The 20,844-nt window shown below is 34.9% G+C and overlaps 1 protein-coding gene and 1 pseudogene across 5 annotated transcripts; one reads left to right on the forward strand and one right to left on the reverse strand.

Annotated features, from left to right (window-relative positions):
* LOC105420882 (uncharacterized) overlaps nt 1-20,844 on the forward strand; it is a 74,697-nt pseudogene that overhangs the window by 26,545 nt on the left and 27,308 nt on the right.
* LOC148783774 (uncharacterized) lies at nt 1,470-9,204 on the reverse strand. Of its 5 annotated transcripts, XM_088854502.1 has the most exons (5): nt 8,868-9,065; nt 7,756-8,329; nt 6,659-6,715; nt 6,324-6,402; nt 1,470-1,829 (listed from the first exon to the last, which is right to left on the reverse strand). In XM_088854502.1, exons 2-5 carry the CDS (start codon nt 7,786-7,788, stop codon nt 1,672-1,674), a joined length of 327 nt encoding a protein of 108 aa, XP_088710628.1. In that variant the 5' UTR covers nt 7,789-8,329; nt 8,868-9,065; the 3' UTR covers nt 1,470-1,671. The 5 variants fall into 5 exon arrangements, 1 of the variants encoding a protein (XP_088710628.1); XR_016046482.1 differs by lacking the exons at nt 1,470-1,829; nt 7,756-8,329 and having other exon boundaries at nt 6,141-6,402; XR_016046476.1 differs by lacking the exons at nt 1,470-1,829; nt 6,659-6,715 and having other exon boundaries at nt 6,141-6,402; nt 7,756-9,204.

Below are 20,844 nucleotides of genomic sequence, written 5' to 3' on the forward strand. Positions count from 1 at the left end.
AAGGTGGATTTTAGACTCTTTTTAGAGCACAATGGTTTTGTCATACTGAGTTCTTGAGAGCTTTATGATTCTTTGAAGGATTATATGTTTGAATCAAACAAAATTTTAAAAGAGAACGGGTTCCCATTTAATGTGTCCAATGTTTTCTGTTTTTTCAATATATGTTAATATTCTTAAGTATTCTAATGGTTATGTCCTTTCCAAATTTGCAAAATCATGCCAACATCTGGTAATTGATCATACAAGAACCTTCTTGTTTTGAAAGGTGGTTTATGGCTTTATGCATATGGAGTTGCATGCCTAAGCTTCCCTTAGATATTGGAGTTAGAAAGCATTGCTAGTGTTCATCAGCTAATGAAGTTTTGTCATAAGTCTGATGGATGTGGATACTGCATGTCTGGTTCTATCTTTGATGTTTAAGAGGCTCGGATTACGAATTTATGTCCATAGCAATGCTCTTAACTTTGATCTTGAAACCATATCATATCAGATGCTGATCTAGTGGGACCTGGCCAATCCACTGGCTCAGGCTGTTTTCTTACCAGAATTTGAAAATGTAAAATTTGGGGTCTCAGGTGAGTTTAGTTAACTTTGTTTAGGGAGGATCTATTTTGAAGGGAAATTAACTACTAGGTTGCAGCCATTTCAAGTTTTTTGATGTTATCGTGATTGTTCAATCTGAATTGGTTAAAATTGCTGGTTAAATCCAGTTTTAGGACTCATCTCTGAATACACATAACTGGTCGAACTGGCCTGATGATGTTTCCTTCATGCTGTTTTTGACCTTCAGGGTTCATTTTCTTTTTTTCGGTCTAGACTTGGAGGACCTAGTGGGATCTCGTATGTCTAAATTAACATTAACAACTGATCCATTGAGAACTGCAGAGGAATGTCAAGTCAGTTGAGTTCTTTACACTCTGTCTATTGATTCATAAACACTACCACTTTTTTTATAAACACAGCTGAAACAAAATGAACATTGCCATAATGCATTAAAAGCGATCCTCGCTGCCAAGTTCAGTGTGCGTGGCTAAATTGAATCCCATGATCGTTTCTCAATTATGTTCTCTCATCAGTACTTATTTAAACGCAATGTTTGACATACCCATTTTTTGTTGTCGTAATAGGCACTGGAGTTCATCAAACAATTGGGACTAGCACTGCATTTAGTTTGTCTAAAGCAGGGCTCTGACTGCAACTTGCAGTTGGTGTATGTTATTGGTCCTCCAAATGAGCATTCCCCTAACGAGCTAATGTTTTCATCAGAGGATTTTGAGTTCTTCATTGAAGCTGTTGATGGATTTTCATTGATGACTTATCATTTCTCAAGTGCCTTCTATGTTGGTCCAATGCACCGTTGTACTGGGTTCAGGATGCAGTACAGTTTCTGGCAGGAAACAATGAAAGTCTGAGGGGCCTTGAGCATAAAGTTTTTCTAGGAATCAATTTCTATGGAAATGATTTTGTGCTTCCTCAAGGTATGTACTTTTCAGATACCAATTGAAACATTGTTTCTCTTGAACAAAATTTTCTTTAACTTTAAAAAATGAATAAAAAGAAAAAAGAAAAGAACAAAGAAAAAGAGAAAAGAAAAGAGAATCTTCTTTGGTTCATAGCAGTTCAGTTCATTGGGTCCATTCAAAGTCACTTGTGTAGAGCAAGCCATATGGCTTACATGGCTTGCTTTTCGGCTGGCAGCTTGAATATTGAATATCTGGGGTGGGTCATTTCAGTAATTTGTTCTACCCAATGTTTGAAAAGATGACTCGGGCCGACTACTCGACTCAATGCCCCAGGTGAGTACTCCCCCGAGTTGAGCGATGTAGCAGCTGAAAAATATTAAAAATAATTAACAAAATATAAAAAATCCAAAAAATAAGAAAAATATATTCAAAGAAAAATTAAACAAAACACAATTAATTTTGATTAAAAAGTAGCAAAAAAATAGATTTTTAAAAATGATTTTGTTACCGAGGGTAGTTTTGAGATTTTTTCAAAAAAAGATGGGAAATGTAAAAATAAATATTCATTTCCAAAATACTTTTCAATATTTGTTGAAATGATAGAAAATACTAATAAATACATTACAAATATATTTCTTATTTTTTAATTTTTTTTTAATTTTTTTAAGATATCCGAATTGGACCTCCAACTTGGGCAAACTCAGGCTCAGCCAATGCCCAAGCCCGAGTTCCTCGGCCGAATTCTAACAGTACTAACCATACACACATACTCTAGAGACTATTTTAAAATATCATATAATCTGCTAGCAGTGTGATCTCGTAGTTGGCATCAAAGGTTTTGTATACCATGGTAGAAACACCATTATATTGGCCATAATTGATAATATAGGGTTGTATGAAATAGTATGTATAGTAGATTATCTGAAGTAAGTAGATATAGACTATTATATATAGCTTATTCTATGTAGTATATAACTTAGGGCCTGTTTGGATGTCAAAGAAAAATATTCACATTGAGATAAAATAGCAAGCGTTTTCCTCTTCAATTGAGAAACAATATCATTTTATTTTATTATTTTGGTAGACTATTTGGACGTCTATTAAAATATGAGAAGAAAATTTTATTTGCCAAATATGTCGGTTTGGATGCGTTGCAATAAAGTTTGACTTGTTGTATGAGTCAAATACACTATCAACCAAGCAACATAAGAGAATTGACATTGATAAAAAATAGAGTGCATAAACATCATCAAAACTAGCATTACTCTTATGCTCAGTATAATCAGCAGTGATGTAAAAGTTTCTCACAAGAAATTAATCAAACAATTCTAATACATCATATTTTCTCAACAAACTGGTTTAAGATGTGCAGAAATGGAAGTTATCTACAAAACGATGAAATTTAAGAAAGTGATTGCCTACAAACTGGTTTTTAGATGTGCAAAAAATCTAGCAACAATCAAGAAAGAGATTGCCTACAAACTAGTTTGTAGATGTGCAAAAAATCTAGCAACAATCAGGAAGCCCCAAGCTAACTATGATGACAGCACATTAACATTATCTAAAACGGGTGTCACACAACATTGTTTTTTTGCAATTATAAAGGAGATACATTAGCTATGAAATAATAAAAATACAGAGAAAAATTAAGAAACTACGAATATATGACCCATTCAAACCGATTTAGGATTTACTGCTTTATTTTCTCGAAAACCTTACCCAAAATTTGAGTATTTGGAATTCATAGGTGAAATTTTGATGAAGAAATATGGTGGGTAGAGAGAGAAACATTGAGAGGTGATCGTTTTGAAACACCCATTACCCCATTTCATCAAACAATATCCATAATTGGGAAAGAAAAATGGATAGGAGATTGTTATGAAACACCCGTCACCTTCAAAAATTTGTGATAGAAAGGGAGTGTTCTGTTAGTTTAGGAGAATAGATTTTTTTTTCATTGATCCAAAAGAGGATAATTATACATGCCAAATGAGATCCCTTGATAGTAGGAATTTACAATTTGATAACAATTAATAAAATCGTCTAACACTCCCCCTCAAGTTCGAGGGTGAATATCGAGAACACCCAACTTGCGAATCAAAAAATTGAATTGGTCTCGGCCAAGAGCTGTAGCAAATACATTAGCAAGCTGTCTTGTTGTTAGAATGTAGGAGGTCCGAAGAACTCCATTTTGGATCTTTTCTCGAATATAGTGACAATCAATCTCAATGTGTTTTGTCCGTTCATGAAACATAGGATTGGCAGCAATACATAATGTAGCTTGATTGTCGCAATAGAGAACGACAGGTGGTGATTGAGGAACTCCTAAGTCATACAACAGAGAGCGTAACCAGGTGATCTCACAGCTGGCAGTAGCTAAAGATCGGTATTCAGCCTCGGCAGAAGACCGACTAACAGTACGTTGCTTTTTGGTTTTTCAAGGTACAAGAGAATGACCAAGAAAAGCACAATATCCAGTGGTAGAGTAGCGGGTATCAGGGCAACTTGCTCCATCAAAGTCACAGAAAACTCGAAGCTGAAGAGGGTTGTCGGAGGGAAAAAATCAACCTTGTCTCGGTGCAAGTTTTAAGTATTGAACAAGGCATATGACTGCTTTATAATGCGACTGCCGTGGTTGACTCATATACCGACTAAGGAAATGAACAGCATAAACATTGTCTAGTCTAGTTAGAGTCAAATAAATGAGACGAACCACAAGGAGACGGTACATGGTGGGATCAGAAATAAGTATGCCATTATCATGACGCAGTTTGAGATTTTGCTCCATGGGGAAGTGAACAGGTCGGGCACTAAGGAGACCAATTTCTTCAATGATCTCAAGGGTATATTTGTGTTGGGAGATACATAAACCCTGTTTAGACCATGCCACTTCAAGACCAAGGAAATATTTGGCCAAGATCTTTCAGGTGAAAGTAGCGATGTAAGAAGGATTTGAGAGACTGTATGGCATGTGAATTGGTGCCCGTAATAATGATATCATCAACATAACCAAAATGATCACAAAGCCATCACGACGATTGCTAGTGAACAAGGAATTATCCGTTTTAGATTGGGTAAAGCCAGCATCAATAAGGGCTGAGGAGAACTTGGTAAGCCATTGATGGGATGCCTACTTGATGCCATATATGGATTTGTGTAACCAACAAACCCTTGTCTCCCCCTGTCGAGAAAGTCTCCCCCTGTCGAGAAAATCCCGGAGGAAGACTCATATATACCTCTTCTTCCAAGTCACCATGAAGAAATGCATTCTACACATCTAATTGGTGTAAAAGCCAGTTACGAACTGAAGCAATGGCTAATAAACAACAAACAATGACCAATTTTGCAATTGGTGCAAAGGTCTCATGGTAGCCCAATCCTTCACGTTGGGTGTAACCCTTGGCAACAAGGCGGGCTTTGTAGCGTTCAATGGAACTATCAGATCGGTACTTAACTTTATATACCCATTTACATCCAATTGGAGTTTTCCCAAGAGGTCAAGCTGTAAGGATCCAGGTATGATTCACCTCAAGCGCTCACATTGCATTGCCTCTTGCCACTTGAGGTTTTGCACAGCTTGAGAATAGGAAGTAGGCTCCTGAATAGAAGAGACGGCTAAAACAAAATGTTGATGAGAGGAAGACGATTGTTGATAAGAAATGAAATAGGACAAAGGATGATGTGTACCTTTGGTGGAACCAGTGCCAGAAGAAGATATGGAAGCAGTTCCAAGCTTGGCGTGAGAGCAGTGAAAGTCTTTCAAATAAGAAGGTGGTTGAAAAGCACGTTGAGAACGTCGAATGGAGGAACTAATCATGAGATTAATCTTGATGAGGAGAAATAGAGGAACTGGGTAGGGAAGTGATGGGATCAATAGTGTTTAGGGCATCATGTAAATCAAGGGGTGGGGAGTCATCGGGTATTGGTAAAGGTAAAATGACAGAGGATTCATTAGAAGGGATATTTTGAAAAGGGAAAATGTTCTCATGGAATACTACATCACGAGAAGTGAAAATAGAATTGATGGAAAGGTCAAGAAGACGGTAGCCCTTTTGACCATGGGGATAACCAAGGAAAACACATTTGCGTGCTCGAGGGTCGAACTTATCTCGATTTAAAGTAATGGTAGAAGCGTAACAAAGGAAACTAAAAACTCGCAAATGGGAGTAAGATGGTTGCTTGTTAAATAAGACTTCAAACAAGAATTTATTCGATAATAAAGGTGTTGGTAAACGGTTATTAAATATGTGGCAGTAAGAATGCAATCTCTCCAAAAGGTAAGAGGAAAATTACTTCGAAAGCACAAAGCACGTGTCATTTCAAGTATATGGGGATGTTTGCGTTTGACAACACCATTTTGTTGCGGTGTGTAAAAGCAACTATATTGATGGGTGACCCCATGTTCTTTAAAAAAATGTTGAAGAGAACTAGAAAAGAATTCGGAGCCATTATTGGTCCTTGTGTGCTTAAAAATGCATTTAAAATGAGTATGTACAAATGCAAAAAAATATTTTAATAAGGATGAAATCTCAAATTTGTTTTGCATAAGAAATACCCACATGGAACGAGAAAAATCATCAACAAGAGTTAAAAAATAACGACCTCCATAATGAGAAGGAGTGGAATAACCTCCCCAAATATCACAATGAATCAAATCAAAAAGTGCAGTAGATGAAATAGAACTCGAAACGAAATGTAATCATGTTTATTTAGCTAAGGGACAAACATCACAATGACTAGGAGAGAAAACAGAGATCTCATCAACAGTCTTAGCTAACAAATTCAAACAAGTAGAAGAAACATGTCCTAAACGTCTATGTCATAAATCAAAACCAACTGAAATAGACGAACGAGCAGTACGAGTCAATAGAAGGGCTTCAAAATAGTAGAGACCACCAAGCTTCTTAATTGTTTCAATCGTCGTCTTTTGGTACCAGTGCTGAAAATTGCACATATCATGAGAAAATATCACTGAGCAAAGATAGAATGCAGTAAGTTTGTTGATAGAAAGTAAATTGAATCCAAAAGAAGGAACACACAATACTTGATGTAAGCAGAGTATATATGTTAAAAAGATATAACCAATATGATTACTGAAGGAAATGAGCCATTTGGAAGTTTGACAGGTGCTATGTGAGAAACAGGTGTAGATGAATGGAACAAAGATGTGTCAAAAGTCATATGATCAGAAGCACCTGTGTCTGCAATCCAAGTATGGAGAGGAATGGAAGATGGAGAGGATGTGGAGTTACCTGCAAAGTTGACCATTGTTTGTGCATTACCTTCAGTTAGCATAGTAAGTAAGCGACGATATTGATCATGTGTAAATTGTGGGCTACTTTGACTTGAATTTGCAGCAATGGTGTTTTTCGCATTTATTATAGGCTTAAAGATATCCCTTTGCCTTGTTGGTGCAATCGATGGCCCGGTGGATAACCATGAAGAACATAATAGGTGTCAATGGTGTGGCCTACCCAGCCACAATGATCACATTTGGGCTGCTGTTTGCAAGGACCTTTTGTTTTGTTTGTATTGTTAAAAGGATGTCGAGGCTGGAAGTTTGTAGTAAGTTGTAGTAGTCTTGGCTGCAAATGCAACTAAATCCTCTGAAGGAGTTGTTTTTGTAGTCACCTGTCGCTGCTTTTTTCTTGAAGAAGAAGAGAATAAGCTCTATTGACATTCGGAAGAGGGCCCATGAGAATGATCTGACCTCAAATTGGATGATAAGACTCATGGAGTCCCATGAGAAATTGAATTAATCTATCCTATTGTAAATAGTCATGCAAGGCCTTAGAAGACCCACAAGAACAAGGTGGAAGAGGGGTATAAGAAGCAAGTTCTTCTTAAAGAGATTTAAGTTTTGTGTAATAAGCTGACTTTTTGGAAGAACCTTGAGAAACAAGTGCAAGGTCTCGTTGTAACTTGAAGAGACAAGGTGCATTGCTTTGAGAAAAACGATCTTTTAAGTCTTCCCACATGCGTTGAGCAGTGGTTTCATAGGATATTCTATCAGTAATCTCTTTATTGACATAATTTTGGATACGGGATCGGACCATGTCATTGCATCTTTTTCATAAAAGATGATTAGAAGAAGAGATGGGAGATATGATTAAAGAACTATCCACAAAGGAGAGCTTATTTTTGGCACTCAAAGCAGTGGTCATAGCTCGACTCCATTGTGGATAATTCTTACCTTCAAGGATGTGAGAGACAAGAATATTTCCAGGATTGTCATTGTTGGTCTAATGAAAAGGGCTAGTGAAATCAATAACAGAGGAAGAAAAAGTATTACCATAGGGCATAGTGCTCCCATCAGGGACGACATTGGTTGAGTCTTCAGGAAGATGAGATATTTGGTTGTCCATGGCAATAGCAACGAATAGAAAAATTTGACGGAACTGGGTCAAAGGATTACAAGTAGTCGGAATATCAAATGTTGTCTGGTGTCACGGTGAAATCACCAGAATAGCAAGTGTTTTCCGTTGCTTCTCATAGGAGCTTCTTTCTTTTATTATTGGAGACTTCAACTTCTCACATGGAGGCACATTCATGCCAAAAGACAGGCACAAGAGAATTTAGAGAGAGAAGGAGAGGGAGAGAGATAGCACAAAGGCACTCCAAATTTCCATAAGGCACTCCAAAACTCCAAAAAACCCTACTTTATCTTCTCTCAATGACGCTTTATATCTCAGATATAGGAAGGGTTGAAGAAGATGAACGAGAATAAGAAGCTGATGAAGAAACTCGCCAAGAAATGCCATGCCTTTCTTGCATCAGAAATAGTCATCAAGTAGAACCCAAGGCGTTTGGGTCCTGGTCTCAACAAGGCAGGGAAGTTTCCCACACTGGTTTCTCACCAGGGATCACTGTAGGCAAAGGTGAATGAGACAAAGTCCATTGTCAAATTCCAACTTAAGACGGTTCTCTGTATGAGTTTTGTTGTTGGCAGTTGTGCTATGGAGGAGAAGCAGGTGAGTGGATCCTCCCAAAAAAATTGTTTCTCCTTATGAAATGGAACAAGAAGCAAAACTCTCATCTCAGTTTAATGTTTCTCTTCCACCAAACAATACATTTGTTTGAGGAAAAGCTTCTCTCCAGCCCAAATGCACTCTGCTTTTTGAAAAGGAGATAGAGGTTATAATGTTGGGCGGCTGTTTCTAGAGAGAAAGTAGGAGAGAGAGGGGCATGTTTGTCCATCACACACAAGTACACAGAGAAGAAAACAAAAGGGAAAGGGCATTATTGATCTCTTTCATAAAGGGAAAGAAAAGCAAATATTAGAAGTTGCAGAGTTTAACCAAAAAACAGCGTGGAAAAGAGATACAAGAAGATAGAGACCACGCAGAGACGTATCCTTATTTGTGAGCTTCATATATTGTCATCTATGGAGGATTGGGCGTGTACCTGACTTGCAGATGGACGAAGCTCAGGAAAACGGAGGCTAGGGTTAGGTTTTGCAAGATAGGCTTAGAACAGCTCTGATACCATATTAGTTTAGGAGAATCAATTTTTTTTCATTGATCCAAAAGAGGATAATTATACATGCCAAATGAGATCCCTTGATTGTAGGGATTTACAATTTGAAATAGAAACCATCTAACAAATAATAAAACCATGTAACAAGTTAGAAAGAGTTGCAAGAGCATGACACGACAAAACCATAATAAAAAACCTATCTTTGAGAAGCCGTTAGAGAGAGAGAGGGTTTGAGAGATGGAACAAAGTGGACGAGAGACTAAACAGAGAGAGAGGCACAGGAGGGACTAAAGTAAAAACATTCAAGAGAAATGCGACTAAAGCCAAAAAGATTTGAGTCCCATTTAAAAATTTTTGACGCAAGGCTTTTTGGGGCAAAGTGATAACTGATTGGATGAACTTGAAATCCCTATGAGGTTATACAAACGGTTCTTACCTTCTATCTTGATCTTTTTTTCTTGGCATCTAAAAATATTTTAAATTTGGGTACATCCAAACATATACTTATATAAAGTATTATATATAGTTTATTCTATGTAGTATATGGATTGTACCATATTGTCCTAAACAATAATATATTGTGTTGACTGCTTCACTAGGCACCTGCAAGATAACGTATCAATAGTACATGTTGTTCGCAGATGATATAGTTTTGATTGATGAAACCCGAAACGATATAAACACATAGTTAGAACTTTGGAGGGCTGTAGAATCTAAAGGTTTTAAAATTAGTCAGACTAAGACAAAGTATATGAATTGTAAGTTTACTAATAATAGGAGTAGAGACGAGGAAGCAGTTAAAATGGACGGCTAGGAAACACCAAAAAGAGCGCACTTTCAATATCTTGGGTCGATAATCTAAGAGAATAGAGAGATTGACGAAGATATCGCATATAGAATTAGAGCTAGGTGAGCGAAGTGGAGATGTGCAACTGGAATTTTATGTGATCGCCGTATATACCAATGAAGCTGAAGGGCATGATCTATAGGATAGTTGTAAGACCAGCTTTGATCTATAGGGCAGATTGTTGGCAGTCAAAATACCCATAGAATGAACATAGCTGAGATGATGATGTTGAAATGGATAAGTGGCAAGACAAGAAGGGATATGTGGAACTAATAGGCTATAAGATGAGAGAGAGTAAACTTAGGTGGGCCGGCCACGTGTGGCGTAGATCTAGTACAACACTTGTTAGGATGTGCGAGTTAGTTCAAATGGAAGGCTCAAAAAGGGCAAGGTGTAGGCCTAAAGGATATGGTTAGAAGTAGTAAGAAAAGATATGGGGACTAATAGTTTCATTGAGGGTACGACCCTTAATAGAATAGAACAGCTGATCAAGATTCGTGTAGTCGATCCCAATTTGTTGACAAAAGGCTTTGATGATGTTGATTACGTGTGTGTGTGTGTACATATTTCAGAATGTTCATCAATTTGTAAAATATGATATAATTGTCTTTTAATATCATCTCCAATTTTTAAAGTATTTATTTTCTTTTTTATTTTGCACTTATTCTTGTAATGTCTTACTTTTCCACAATTATAACATACTGGTATTTTCCTTTTTCCCTTTGTTCTTTAATAATTATTTCTTGGAGCAAATTTCTTGGTGAATCTTTCTCTATTGTTACCCATATTGCTTGACTTAAACTTGTTATATTTATTTTTTCTTTTATAGGGTTTGTCAGATAAAGGTATAATATTATAACCAAATTGCTCACAAAAATCACGTAGTTCCTTTTTGCCCGTCATTCTTTGTTTATCAAGCTATTTTCTCAGTTTCAAATCAGTACAAAGGGCAAGTCCTTCTGAACATATCTCTGTAGATAGTTCTCTTAAGGTGTAAAGGGAATATGGGATTATTCCTCCATACTTATTTTTTAGACTGGTTTTTACTTTTTCTGCAAATAGCTATGGTAGTCCTCCAATAAACTTTTCCTTCCAGTGATCGACACTACTATCTTCCCGAGAGAATAGAAGGGAAAATAATACATTTTTATACCATTTGCAGTGGGATAATGTTCGGCATCTTAAATTAGATAGTAGGTCTTCGGACCTAGCATCTAACAGGGAAGTACTCCCGACAAAATGGAGAGTTATTGTATAAGTAAGTGTATTTACCGTATCACTTTCACTTTGAGGTATATCTTGATTGTATTCATTATCTTATTGTCCACTGTTTGGTGGCATTTAATATTTGTTATTTGGTGGTTTCACACATATGAAAATCCCACTAGCCTCTCAGCCATCCGGTGAAACCACAGACAATAGCATTAGTTACCTCCTGGTCATGGTTTCCAACTATCTTACAGGCTGTAGCATACAAAGTCATTTACTTCATAGTGTCTAATATTTGATGGTCAGAAATACCATCTATATTCCAATTGATAATTGTTCTACCCGAGTATAATACAGTACTTGATATTAAATCTTCCTTGAACTATATATCTACTGGAGTAGGCCTAGTATGGTACATTCTTGTATGAGAAGTTGGACTCCATTTTTTACCATAGTCTATTATGTTAATATCGAAACTATTTTCTTTGAAGGCTTCTTCTATTTTTTGTATATCTTCAGTAGCTGAATCTTTTTGTAGGACCATAGCTTCTGATTCAACTACAATCCCTTTTCCCTTTCTAACTTTCTTTATATTCAGCTTTGACAATTTCTTTATTAATTCATCAATCAATTCGTTGTTTTCTTCCTTCTTGTTGGCTCCTCCTAAATTGAACTTTCCTTTATTTATCTCTAAAGGGGGTTTAAACAAAATAGCCTTCTTTTTCTCATCTGCTTTATGCGTACTATTGGATTTATTTACTATGTTCGCGATCCTAGTGGTCTCTTTACCAATAGATTGTAAACACAAATTAGTATAGTTATTTTGTTCAATTATATGAGGTATTATTTCTATCTTATGACTATGATGCTCATTTTCTTTTGGTATTAATTTATATGGAGAAGCTTTTGTTTTAGGTTTTTCTTTCATTGTTCCTCCTATTGGAGGCTTCTTTCTGGAGGGTGTATACTATGTATTTCTTCTCCCTCAGTCATATGGAAAACCTGGTATTGGTTTTCTAATGCATTAAGATCAAAATTAGGAATTGGAATATTTTTTTCTTCTAAAATTGCCATTAACCATATAAAAAATCTTATATTTTGTTTATTCTTTTTTACAAATTTATTATATCTTTTATGTAGGGAATCTAGCATTTTTTTTGGAAATTCTGCTAAATACCAGTCTCTTATTTGTTTATTATCTTATGAAAGATAGTCATTTTTAAGCAACTCTGTATCCATTTTAAATTTTTCTTCTTTTTGAAGGGTTAAAACATTAAAATCTAAATCTGAAAATATTGGTTCATTTCCAGATGAACTTGGTTCATAGACCTTGTAAATTGGTATATGAATATTACTATTTGTCCAAGATAATCTCTCTATTACAGGTTTTTCATAAATGGCAAAAGTAGAATGCTTAGAAAGAGAATGCCTAGAAGGAGTGGGTATCCTACTGGGAGTTCTTATAGATCCTTTTGATAGGTTCAATCTAGTCCTACGATTGGAATTAAATTGGATTTCAATTTTACCGTCAGGATATTCTATTATTTGATCTGGTTCACTATTAATTGGAGTTCTATAGTGTTGATTCTCATTTTGTATTGACCAATTATCAAGAAGTATGATTTGCGACCATGTTATTGATGTAGGAATTACAGTATTAGACTTTTCCATATTTGTTTGGAAGAATATTCTTTGTCCTTTGGTATCCATCTGTAAAACATTGGGGCTTAAGGTAGTCCTTACTTTATAGCATATCCTGTATATTAAAGCAATATTCTGGGATCCAGGGTTCATATCAAACCCTTGTGTTTTTAAGTTTAAAGTAAGGACTTTTAGAAGGTTGGGATCAGTTATGGAAACAAAAAAATTAGGAAAATAGTTAAAATATATAGGACCATTACACAAACCAGACTCATCTACTTCTAGTAGGGAATCAGAAAACTTATTATGTCGGCTATCATGGAGGCATAATAGTATAGAATTATTTAATTCTAGTCTTGTCAAAGGTTTAACTGCTATTTGGATTAATCCTATATGCAAATATTTGTATTCCTTTGTCTTATGTTTTTCAATCATTTTTTCAGAAAATAATTGAAACCTTTTCTGATTTTCGTTTATCGATATACTTTGTTCGACAGTTTTTATAGCATAGCTAGTTTTAAATTCAAATGTACTTTTTTTATATACATCAGTAATAGGAACCTTGGGTATGTTCCAATTCTGTATTTGTTTTACAATATTATCAATTATTATTTCCTCATTATGTTTTATTCTAAGAGTACTGATAGATGATGATGTTGTCCTATTGGATTGCGTCCTAATTAAATTTTCCATTTTTAGATAACGGATGAGTACACGAGTCAATCTCTAACGACCTTTGTACCTCAGCGGCTCTCCAGGCCTTGAACAACAATATGGTTAGGACAACTTTGGTCTCAACTCTCGGACTTATCTTAGATGGTAAATTTTATTAAGTTGTTTGCCTTTAGGATAGCATTATCAGTCTACAGTTTACCACTATAACTAACATGGTTTTGATACCAATAAACCCAAGATCTATTTTTGCGAGGCACTATTCCAGAATTATTGAGAATTGTAAAGGTAACTAATCAGGGAAACAACAATTAAGTAGAAGAAAATATGAATTTAATATAACTTATAAGAAAGACAGATAGCAGAATAAACAGTAGTACAGGAGAAATATCATGAACAACCCAGTTAATATAGGTGGCAGATCTAATCTTTTTACAAACTATAAATTTTATTTGCAAGAAGTAAAATATAAACTTTTCACTTGAATATGAAGAGTACTTACATATTACAGATGCAATAACTTGTGAAGAGCTTCCACTCCTCAAGATGGTGACTCGGTAGACTATTGATAATACAGTCACACATATACTCACAATCACTCAATTTCGGAGTGGTTTTAGACACACCACCCGATATACAGTACTATTACAGACAGAAAATAGAGAGCAGGTTGAATAGAGAATGGACAGTAAGATATCAAAAAAACAGAACCAGTGAGGGTTTGAGAACAAAGAGGTTTCCGAGATATAATAAACAGAAAAGTGATAGAAACAGAAATTCTATGTATCAAGAAGATGGTATTTCAAAAGTATTTGATATTACCCGAGTTGGAGCAAGACGGAATGATAAAGAGAAGAGGATAATACTTTAGAACAAACAAGAGAGGAGAAGAGAAAAGAAATGGAATACCTTGTTGAAGCAAGTGGAAGCTTATAGCTTATATCAGAGGAATAGAGAGTATTTTAAGAGTAAGAGCAAGAGGGGAGAGACTTTTGACTGACAGAGATAGACAGAGAGAAATAAGAGAGAGAGCTTGGACTCCTTCCTCGGATGCCTCTTGGAATGGCTGAGCCCTCCTTTTATAAGCGTCGGAACTCAAAATTTTATGAATTCCTTTCTGTAGTTGAGAGCCACGTCAAAGGATGAGCAGTTCTTTGGAATGACTAAAAGGTTTGTCACAGTGGTCTGAGAGGACTAAAGCCTGAACAGGAACAGGGCAAAAGGTATGTCAGCAGCATCTTTATACAGTGAAAGTAGTGTCGGCAGCATCTTGAACAGTTAAAGTGGTGTCGGCAGCATCTCGAACAGGCTGTTGTCGGCCTCAGCATGTGGGAATAATAGGATGTGTCGGTGACTTGACTAGCTCTTGACTGGTGGCAAACATATGGAAGACAGAGAGTATCAATATTTTGATGGCAGACAAGGAGTATCTTCTTTTGGCAAGCGGCGGAGAAAGAGTATCACTTTCTTCTGGAAGGTATTATTATTGTTTATTGTTGGGCCTATATTTTGGGTCTTTAAGAAAAGTCTATCTTTGGCTGTATCAGCTCACAATCTTCATTTTCTGTAGCAAAATCTTCATCGTTTTTTGAAGTTGACATTGCTTCTGCTTCTTCTTTAAACATCTGCAGTAGTTGGTTCTTTAATTCTTCCTTTGTAGCATTTGGATTTTGCTGTTTCATTATGCTTTTGTAGTCGGCAAAGTTACTTTCTTTCTTCTCTTGTACCAAAGTTGGGATTTTTCTAAATTTATTATTCTCAGGGTCTATTGTTGTATATATTTATTTTCTAATTTTGGGATGTATTCCCAGTTTTTGGTATAGTCATCTGTTATTGCGTAGGACCACTTCATGATCCAGGGAATCTGATAATAGGCCATAAAATATAAATGAAGGTCTATTTCGGGCTTTTGAGAGGGGAATCTTTATCACCTCTCTCCCTTATCTATTCCTTTCCTTCTCCAGCCCTCGTTCAAAGAGAGCCACTATAGAGGAGTACAACCAAGACCATATTGTAGTTTCCAATGAGAGAGAATAAAGCAGTGAGTTGAAAAGCCTGAGGAGAGTCCGTGTCTAAACAGTAATGACAGACAGCCAGAGAGCTTCGTAATTGTTCTAAGAGGGCATACTGCTCAAGTGTGTCCTGAACTTGAGAACGATGAGGTAAGCGTCAAAACGTCACCTGTCGTAAAATCTCTCTTTGTTGGTTCCTACACACATAAGAGAGAACACATGCAACGCGTGTGAACCCTCCGTAGTTGTTTAAGAGAGGATTTTTCCCGCCATCCACTCAAAGAAAAATCAGGTCCGACCAAGCATGTACACATGGTAGCTATATTAGGAAGCAAATCACCATGGAGGGAAATTTATGTACATGTGTGAGAGATAACCCCCATATGCACTATATGCATTGTATGTGGATAGGTTTATATGACCTTGAACATGTACCTAAGGGAGAATCTTTAATCCATAGACTAGGATTTGACAGCCCAACTATGAACACCTGTGATGGATTGTGGGTCATGGAAACTATTGGATTAGTTTGAGAAAGTGGGTGTAGATTATAGTACCTGTTAGAAGATGAAATGTTTTAATAATTTTGATATTCCGTAACATAGTTGGACAAAATCACGTCAAATTGATTTAGAATTAATTAATTTTACCTGAAACGATTTTTGTTGAGATATCTATATTTTGTCTAGCAGAATCTCCGATCCAGAATCCCATATTTGAAACCAGTTTGGAAATCCAATTACTACTGGTAGTTTTATTTATTGAAACCAGGTGTGAGAATTATTGCTATTTTGGAGTGAAAAAACATTGTGCCAAGCATCAATGTATTCAGCATACTTGTAATATTTATTATTGAACTCAAGTGCATTACGTTTTTTGCGTCTCATAGAGTCCATACCCATTCTTTATAGGATATTATTTTTCTTGTTTGAAATTTGGAATATGCAACTGCATTAGTATTCTTTTGGCAGAAATGAACCAGGGTTATAAAGCCTGTTTCAAGAAGAATGGCTTCCAACCATTTCTGAGTTTTATTGCTATTAGAAGGGTTTAGGTTATTTATTAAGTATAAATAGGCTAAATTGACTGGATCCATATCCAGATGCTCATCTTCTATTACTATATCAGTCAGGAAAATGGTTTCTATAAATAATGATTTTTCTAGAGCAGGGGTTTTAACAGAGCTAGGAGAAGAGACAAGATTTCAGCAATTTGGAGTTATTGGAGAATTTATTAAAGAACTCCCTGATGGAGGTCGAACTATGTCCATTTTTCCTTTTCCTTTATTTATATTTGTATTGCGTCTATCTCTATTGTTGTTGTTGTTGTTGCCACTATCCCAGTCCCCCCTACAAAAATTCACGGGTTAAAAAATCAGGGAGAAAATTGGAAGTACCTTTAATGTGTTCGGTATCAAAGTCAAATGAGGATAGTATGGCTTGCCATCTGGCAAAGATTTGTTTTGAAACTAGGTTTTTTACATCTTTGGGCAAAATATCTTTTGCAGCTTTGCAATCTGTTCGTATGAGAAATTTTTTAATTAGAAGATCACTTTGGAACTTAATCACACAATGAACAATGGCTAAAATCATTTTTTTAACCGTTGAATAATTTTGCTGAGTTTTGTTCCATGCTTTTGATGTAAATCTAACCAATTGTTCTTTATTTGAAATTTGTTGTTTCAAAATTCCTCCTAATCCAATTTCAGATGTATCACATTCAATTATTTTAAAAGCATTAGGATTTGAGAGAGTAAGGCAAGGTAATTCCTTAGCCTTGCGTTTTATTTTCCTAATTGCCATAGTATGTTCTTCAATCCGCAGTGGTGGATTCTTTTATAGCCTTTCGAATAAAGGTTTGGCATCGAAGGCTAGATTTTTATAAAAATCTGATATATAATTGAGACATCCTAAAAAAATTTGGAGTTCAGTTTTATCCAAAATAATATCTGGAAATTTATTAGCAAATTCTATTGCCCTATCAATTGGGACAAGGCTTCCTTGGAATATATTATGACCCAAAAACCTTATTTTTGTTTGGCATAGGCTAATTTTCTTAGCTGAGACTATCAAACCTGCAGCTTTTATTGCATTTATAAAAACATTTGAATATTTGAAATGCTGCTCTAGCCTTTCTGAAAATATTAAAACATCATCTATGTTGACAATCATAAATTTTATATAAGGGTTAAAGACCTCATTCATAATATTTTGAAATTCTGAAAGAGCGTTTTTAAGGCTAAAAGGCATCACGTTCCATTCACATTGTCCAAACACGACATTAAAAGCAGTTTTGTATCTATCTTTTTCGGCTAATTGAATTTACCAATATCCTGACTTTGAGTCAAAACTTAGAAAAGACGCAAGCATTTACAAGTCTGTCTGGTAAATCTTTTTTATTCGGGATTGGATATCTTACCCATTTAAGTACCTTATTCAGAGGTTTATAATTTATTACCAACCTGGGTGCTCCTCTTTCCTTTCTTGAGGTCTTCTCAACGTAAAAAGCTGAACAGCTCCAAGGAGATGAACTTTTCTTGATTAGCTATTTCTGTAGCAACTCATCAATTTCCTTTTTACATATTTCAAGAAGTATAGGATTCATTTGAATCGGCCTAGCTTTTGTTGGTATTTTATTTTCATTAAAATCTTCTTCATATGGTAAACTTACTATATGTTTCTTTCTAATCCAAAACGTTGGCAAATTAGCGCATATTTCATTTTCTATTTTCTTTTTAATTTCATTAATAGTTTTTATATTTTCTGGAAGAGAAAGTTTTTCTTCCATTAGTTTATATTTCCCTTCCTCTTTTAATTTAAAAACTTTTCTTTTCTTTCTAAAATTTGTTTAACATTATTTACTTCTTTTATTTTTGGTTTATCCACAAATTCAAATTTTATGTTGTCCTTCTATATTCGATTCAATTCCTGAACTATCAATTTTTAATGGATATAATAAGTTTAAAATGGGCGTTCCAAGTATTACGACTTACCATAATAAAAGGCATTTCGAAACAATTGTCATTATTGCATATTGCGGCATTAGATAATTTATAATTTATCATTAGTCAGCTACCATCTGCTGTATTTAATATTTGTGTCGTTTTACTAAAATATTTTGTAGAAACTAATCCTTAATTTTATGCAATTGAGGTTAGCTCCTGAGTCTATTAACGCTAAGGATAGAAAACTATACTATTTATTTACTATTATTTTTATTAGAGTAAACCATTTCTGTGTTATTACATTATTAGGTAAATTTTCATAATTATCGGTTGGTAAGATAGTAGTTGTTTGGTTTGAGTTAGAGGATTCTGGTATTTCTCCTAGTGGTTTCATATTATAGTTATTTATAATTTTATCAAATTCTTCATCTGTATCTTCAGGAGTATTTTGGGGATTTGATATTAATTCTAGAACTCTTATTCTATTTTTGAGGATTATCAATTCATTCTTAACCTCTATTATCTCATGTTTTAGCTCAGCTATAGAAGAATCCTTTTGAATACTCTCTTTGTTATTAATTCTTTTTAAAATCTCTGCTAGACTATATTCTTCTTGAGGTTTTATAAGAGGGGGAGGTTTCTTTTTTATTTTGGTTATTTGAATGAATTGGGTTAAAGCCTCTTTTTTGGTTTCTAGATCAGTTATTTTATCTATTATTTCTATTATCAGATTATCTTCTTCAGTAAGAGTATGACAAGAACAATTTTCTGTTTCCATACTTTTATCAGATTCTGAGCTACTAAATATGAAATCTTCATCTTCTAATTCTCCTACCAATGGTTCAGTAGAACTAGATGTACTAGTTTCATAATGTTCATCCATTCGTAAAATATGATACAATTGCCTTTTAATATCATCTCCAATTTGTAAAGTATTTATTTTCTATTTTTCTTTTTGACTTATTCCTGTATTGTCCTACTTTTCCACAATTATAGCATATTGGTATTTTCCTTTTTCCTTTTTCTTTTAAAATTATTTCTTTGAGAAAATTTCTTCGTGAATCTTTCTTTATTGTTACCCATATTGCTTGACTTATATTTATTTATTTTTTTATAGGGTTTGTCAGAAAAAGGTATAGTATTATAACGAAATTGTTCACAAAAATCACCTAAATCTTTTTTGCCCGTCATTCTTTATTTATCAAGTTGTTTTCTCAGTTTCAAATCAGTACAATGGGCACGCCCTTCTGAACATATCTCTGCAGATAGTTCTCCTCAGGTGTAAAGGGAATATGGGATTATTCCTCCATGCTTATTTTTTAGCCTGGTTTTTACTTTTTCAGCAAATAGGTATGGTAGTCCTCCAATAAACTTTTCCTTCCAGTGATCTGCACTACTATCTTCTCGAGACAGTAAAATGGAAAAGAATACATCTTTAAGCCATTTATAGTGAGATAATGTTAGGCACCTTAAATTAAATAGTAGGTCTTCGGACCTAGCATCTAACAGGGAAGTACTCACGACAAAATGGAGAGTTATTATATAAATAAGTGTGTTTACCGTATCACTTTAACTCTGAGGCATATCTTGTATTCATTCTTTATTGTCCACTGTTTGGTAGCATTTAATATTTGTTGTTTGGTGGTTTCACTCATATGAAAGTCCCACTAGCCTCTAAGCCATCCGGTAAAGCCACCGACAATATCTTTTGCTACCTCTTGGTCATGGTTTCCAGCTATCTTATAGGCTGTAGCATACATAGTCATATACTTCATAGTGTCCAATATTTTATGGTCGGACATAACATCTATATTGACAATTGTCCTACCCGAGTATGATACAGTACTTGATACTAAATCTTCCTCGAACTGTATATCTACTGGAGTAGGCCTAGTATGGTACATTCTTGTATGAGAAGTTGGTCTTCAATTTTTACTATAGTCTATTAGGTTAATATCGAAACTATTTTCTTTGATGGCTACTTCCATTTTTTGTATATCTTCAGTAGCTGAATCTTCTTGTAGGACCATAGCTTCGGATTCAACTACAATCCCTTTTCCCTTTCTATCTTTCTTTATATTCAGCTTTGACAATTTCTTTATAAAATTCATCAATCAATTCGTTGTTTTTTTCCTTCTTGTTGGCTCCTTCTAAATTGAACTTTCCTTTATTTATCTCTGGAGGGGGTTTAAACAAAACATCCTTCATTTTTTCATCTGCTTTATGTGTACTATTGGATTTATTTACTATGTTCTCTATCCTAGAGGTCTGTATACCAATAGTATGTAAGCACAAATTAGTATAGTTATTTTGTGCAATTATAGGAGCTATTATTTCTATCTTATGACTATGATGCCCATTTTCTTTTGGTATTAATTTATATGGAGAAGCTTTTGTTTCTTGTTTTTCTTTCATTGTTCGTTTTATTTGGAGGCTTTCTGGAGGGTGTATACTATGTATTTCTTCTCCCTCAATCGTATGGAAAACTTGGTATTGGTTTTCTAATGCATTAGGTTCAAACTTAGGAATTGGAATATTTTTTTCTTCTAAAGTTGCCTTTAACCGTATAAAAAATCTTAT

Source organism: Amborella trichopoda, chromosome 1, assembly GCF_054954075.1.
Source record: "Amborella trichopoda isolate Santa Cruz 75 chromosome 1, AtrichopodaSantaCruz75HAP2 v2.0, whole genome shotgun sequence".
Classification (NCBI taxonomy): Eukaryota; Viridiplantae; Streptophyta; class Magnoliopsida; order Amborellales; family Amborellaceae; genus Amborella; species Amborella trichopoda.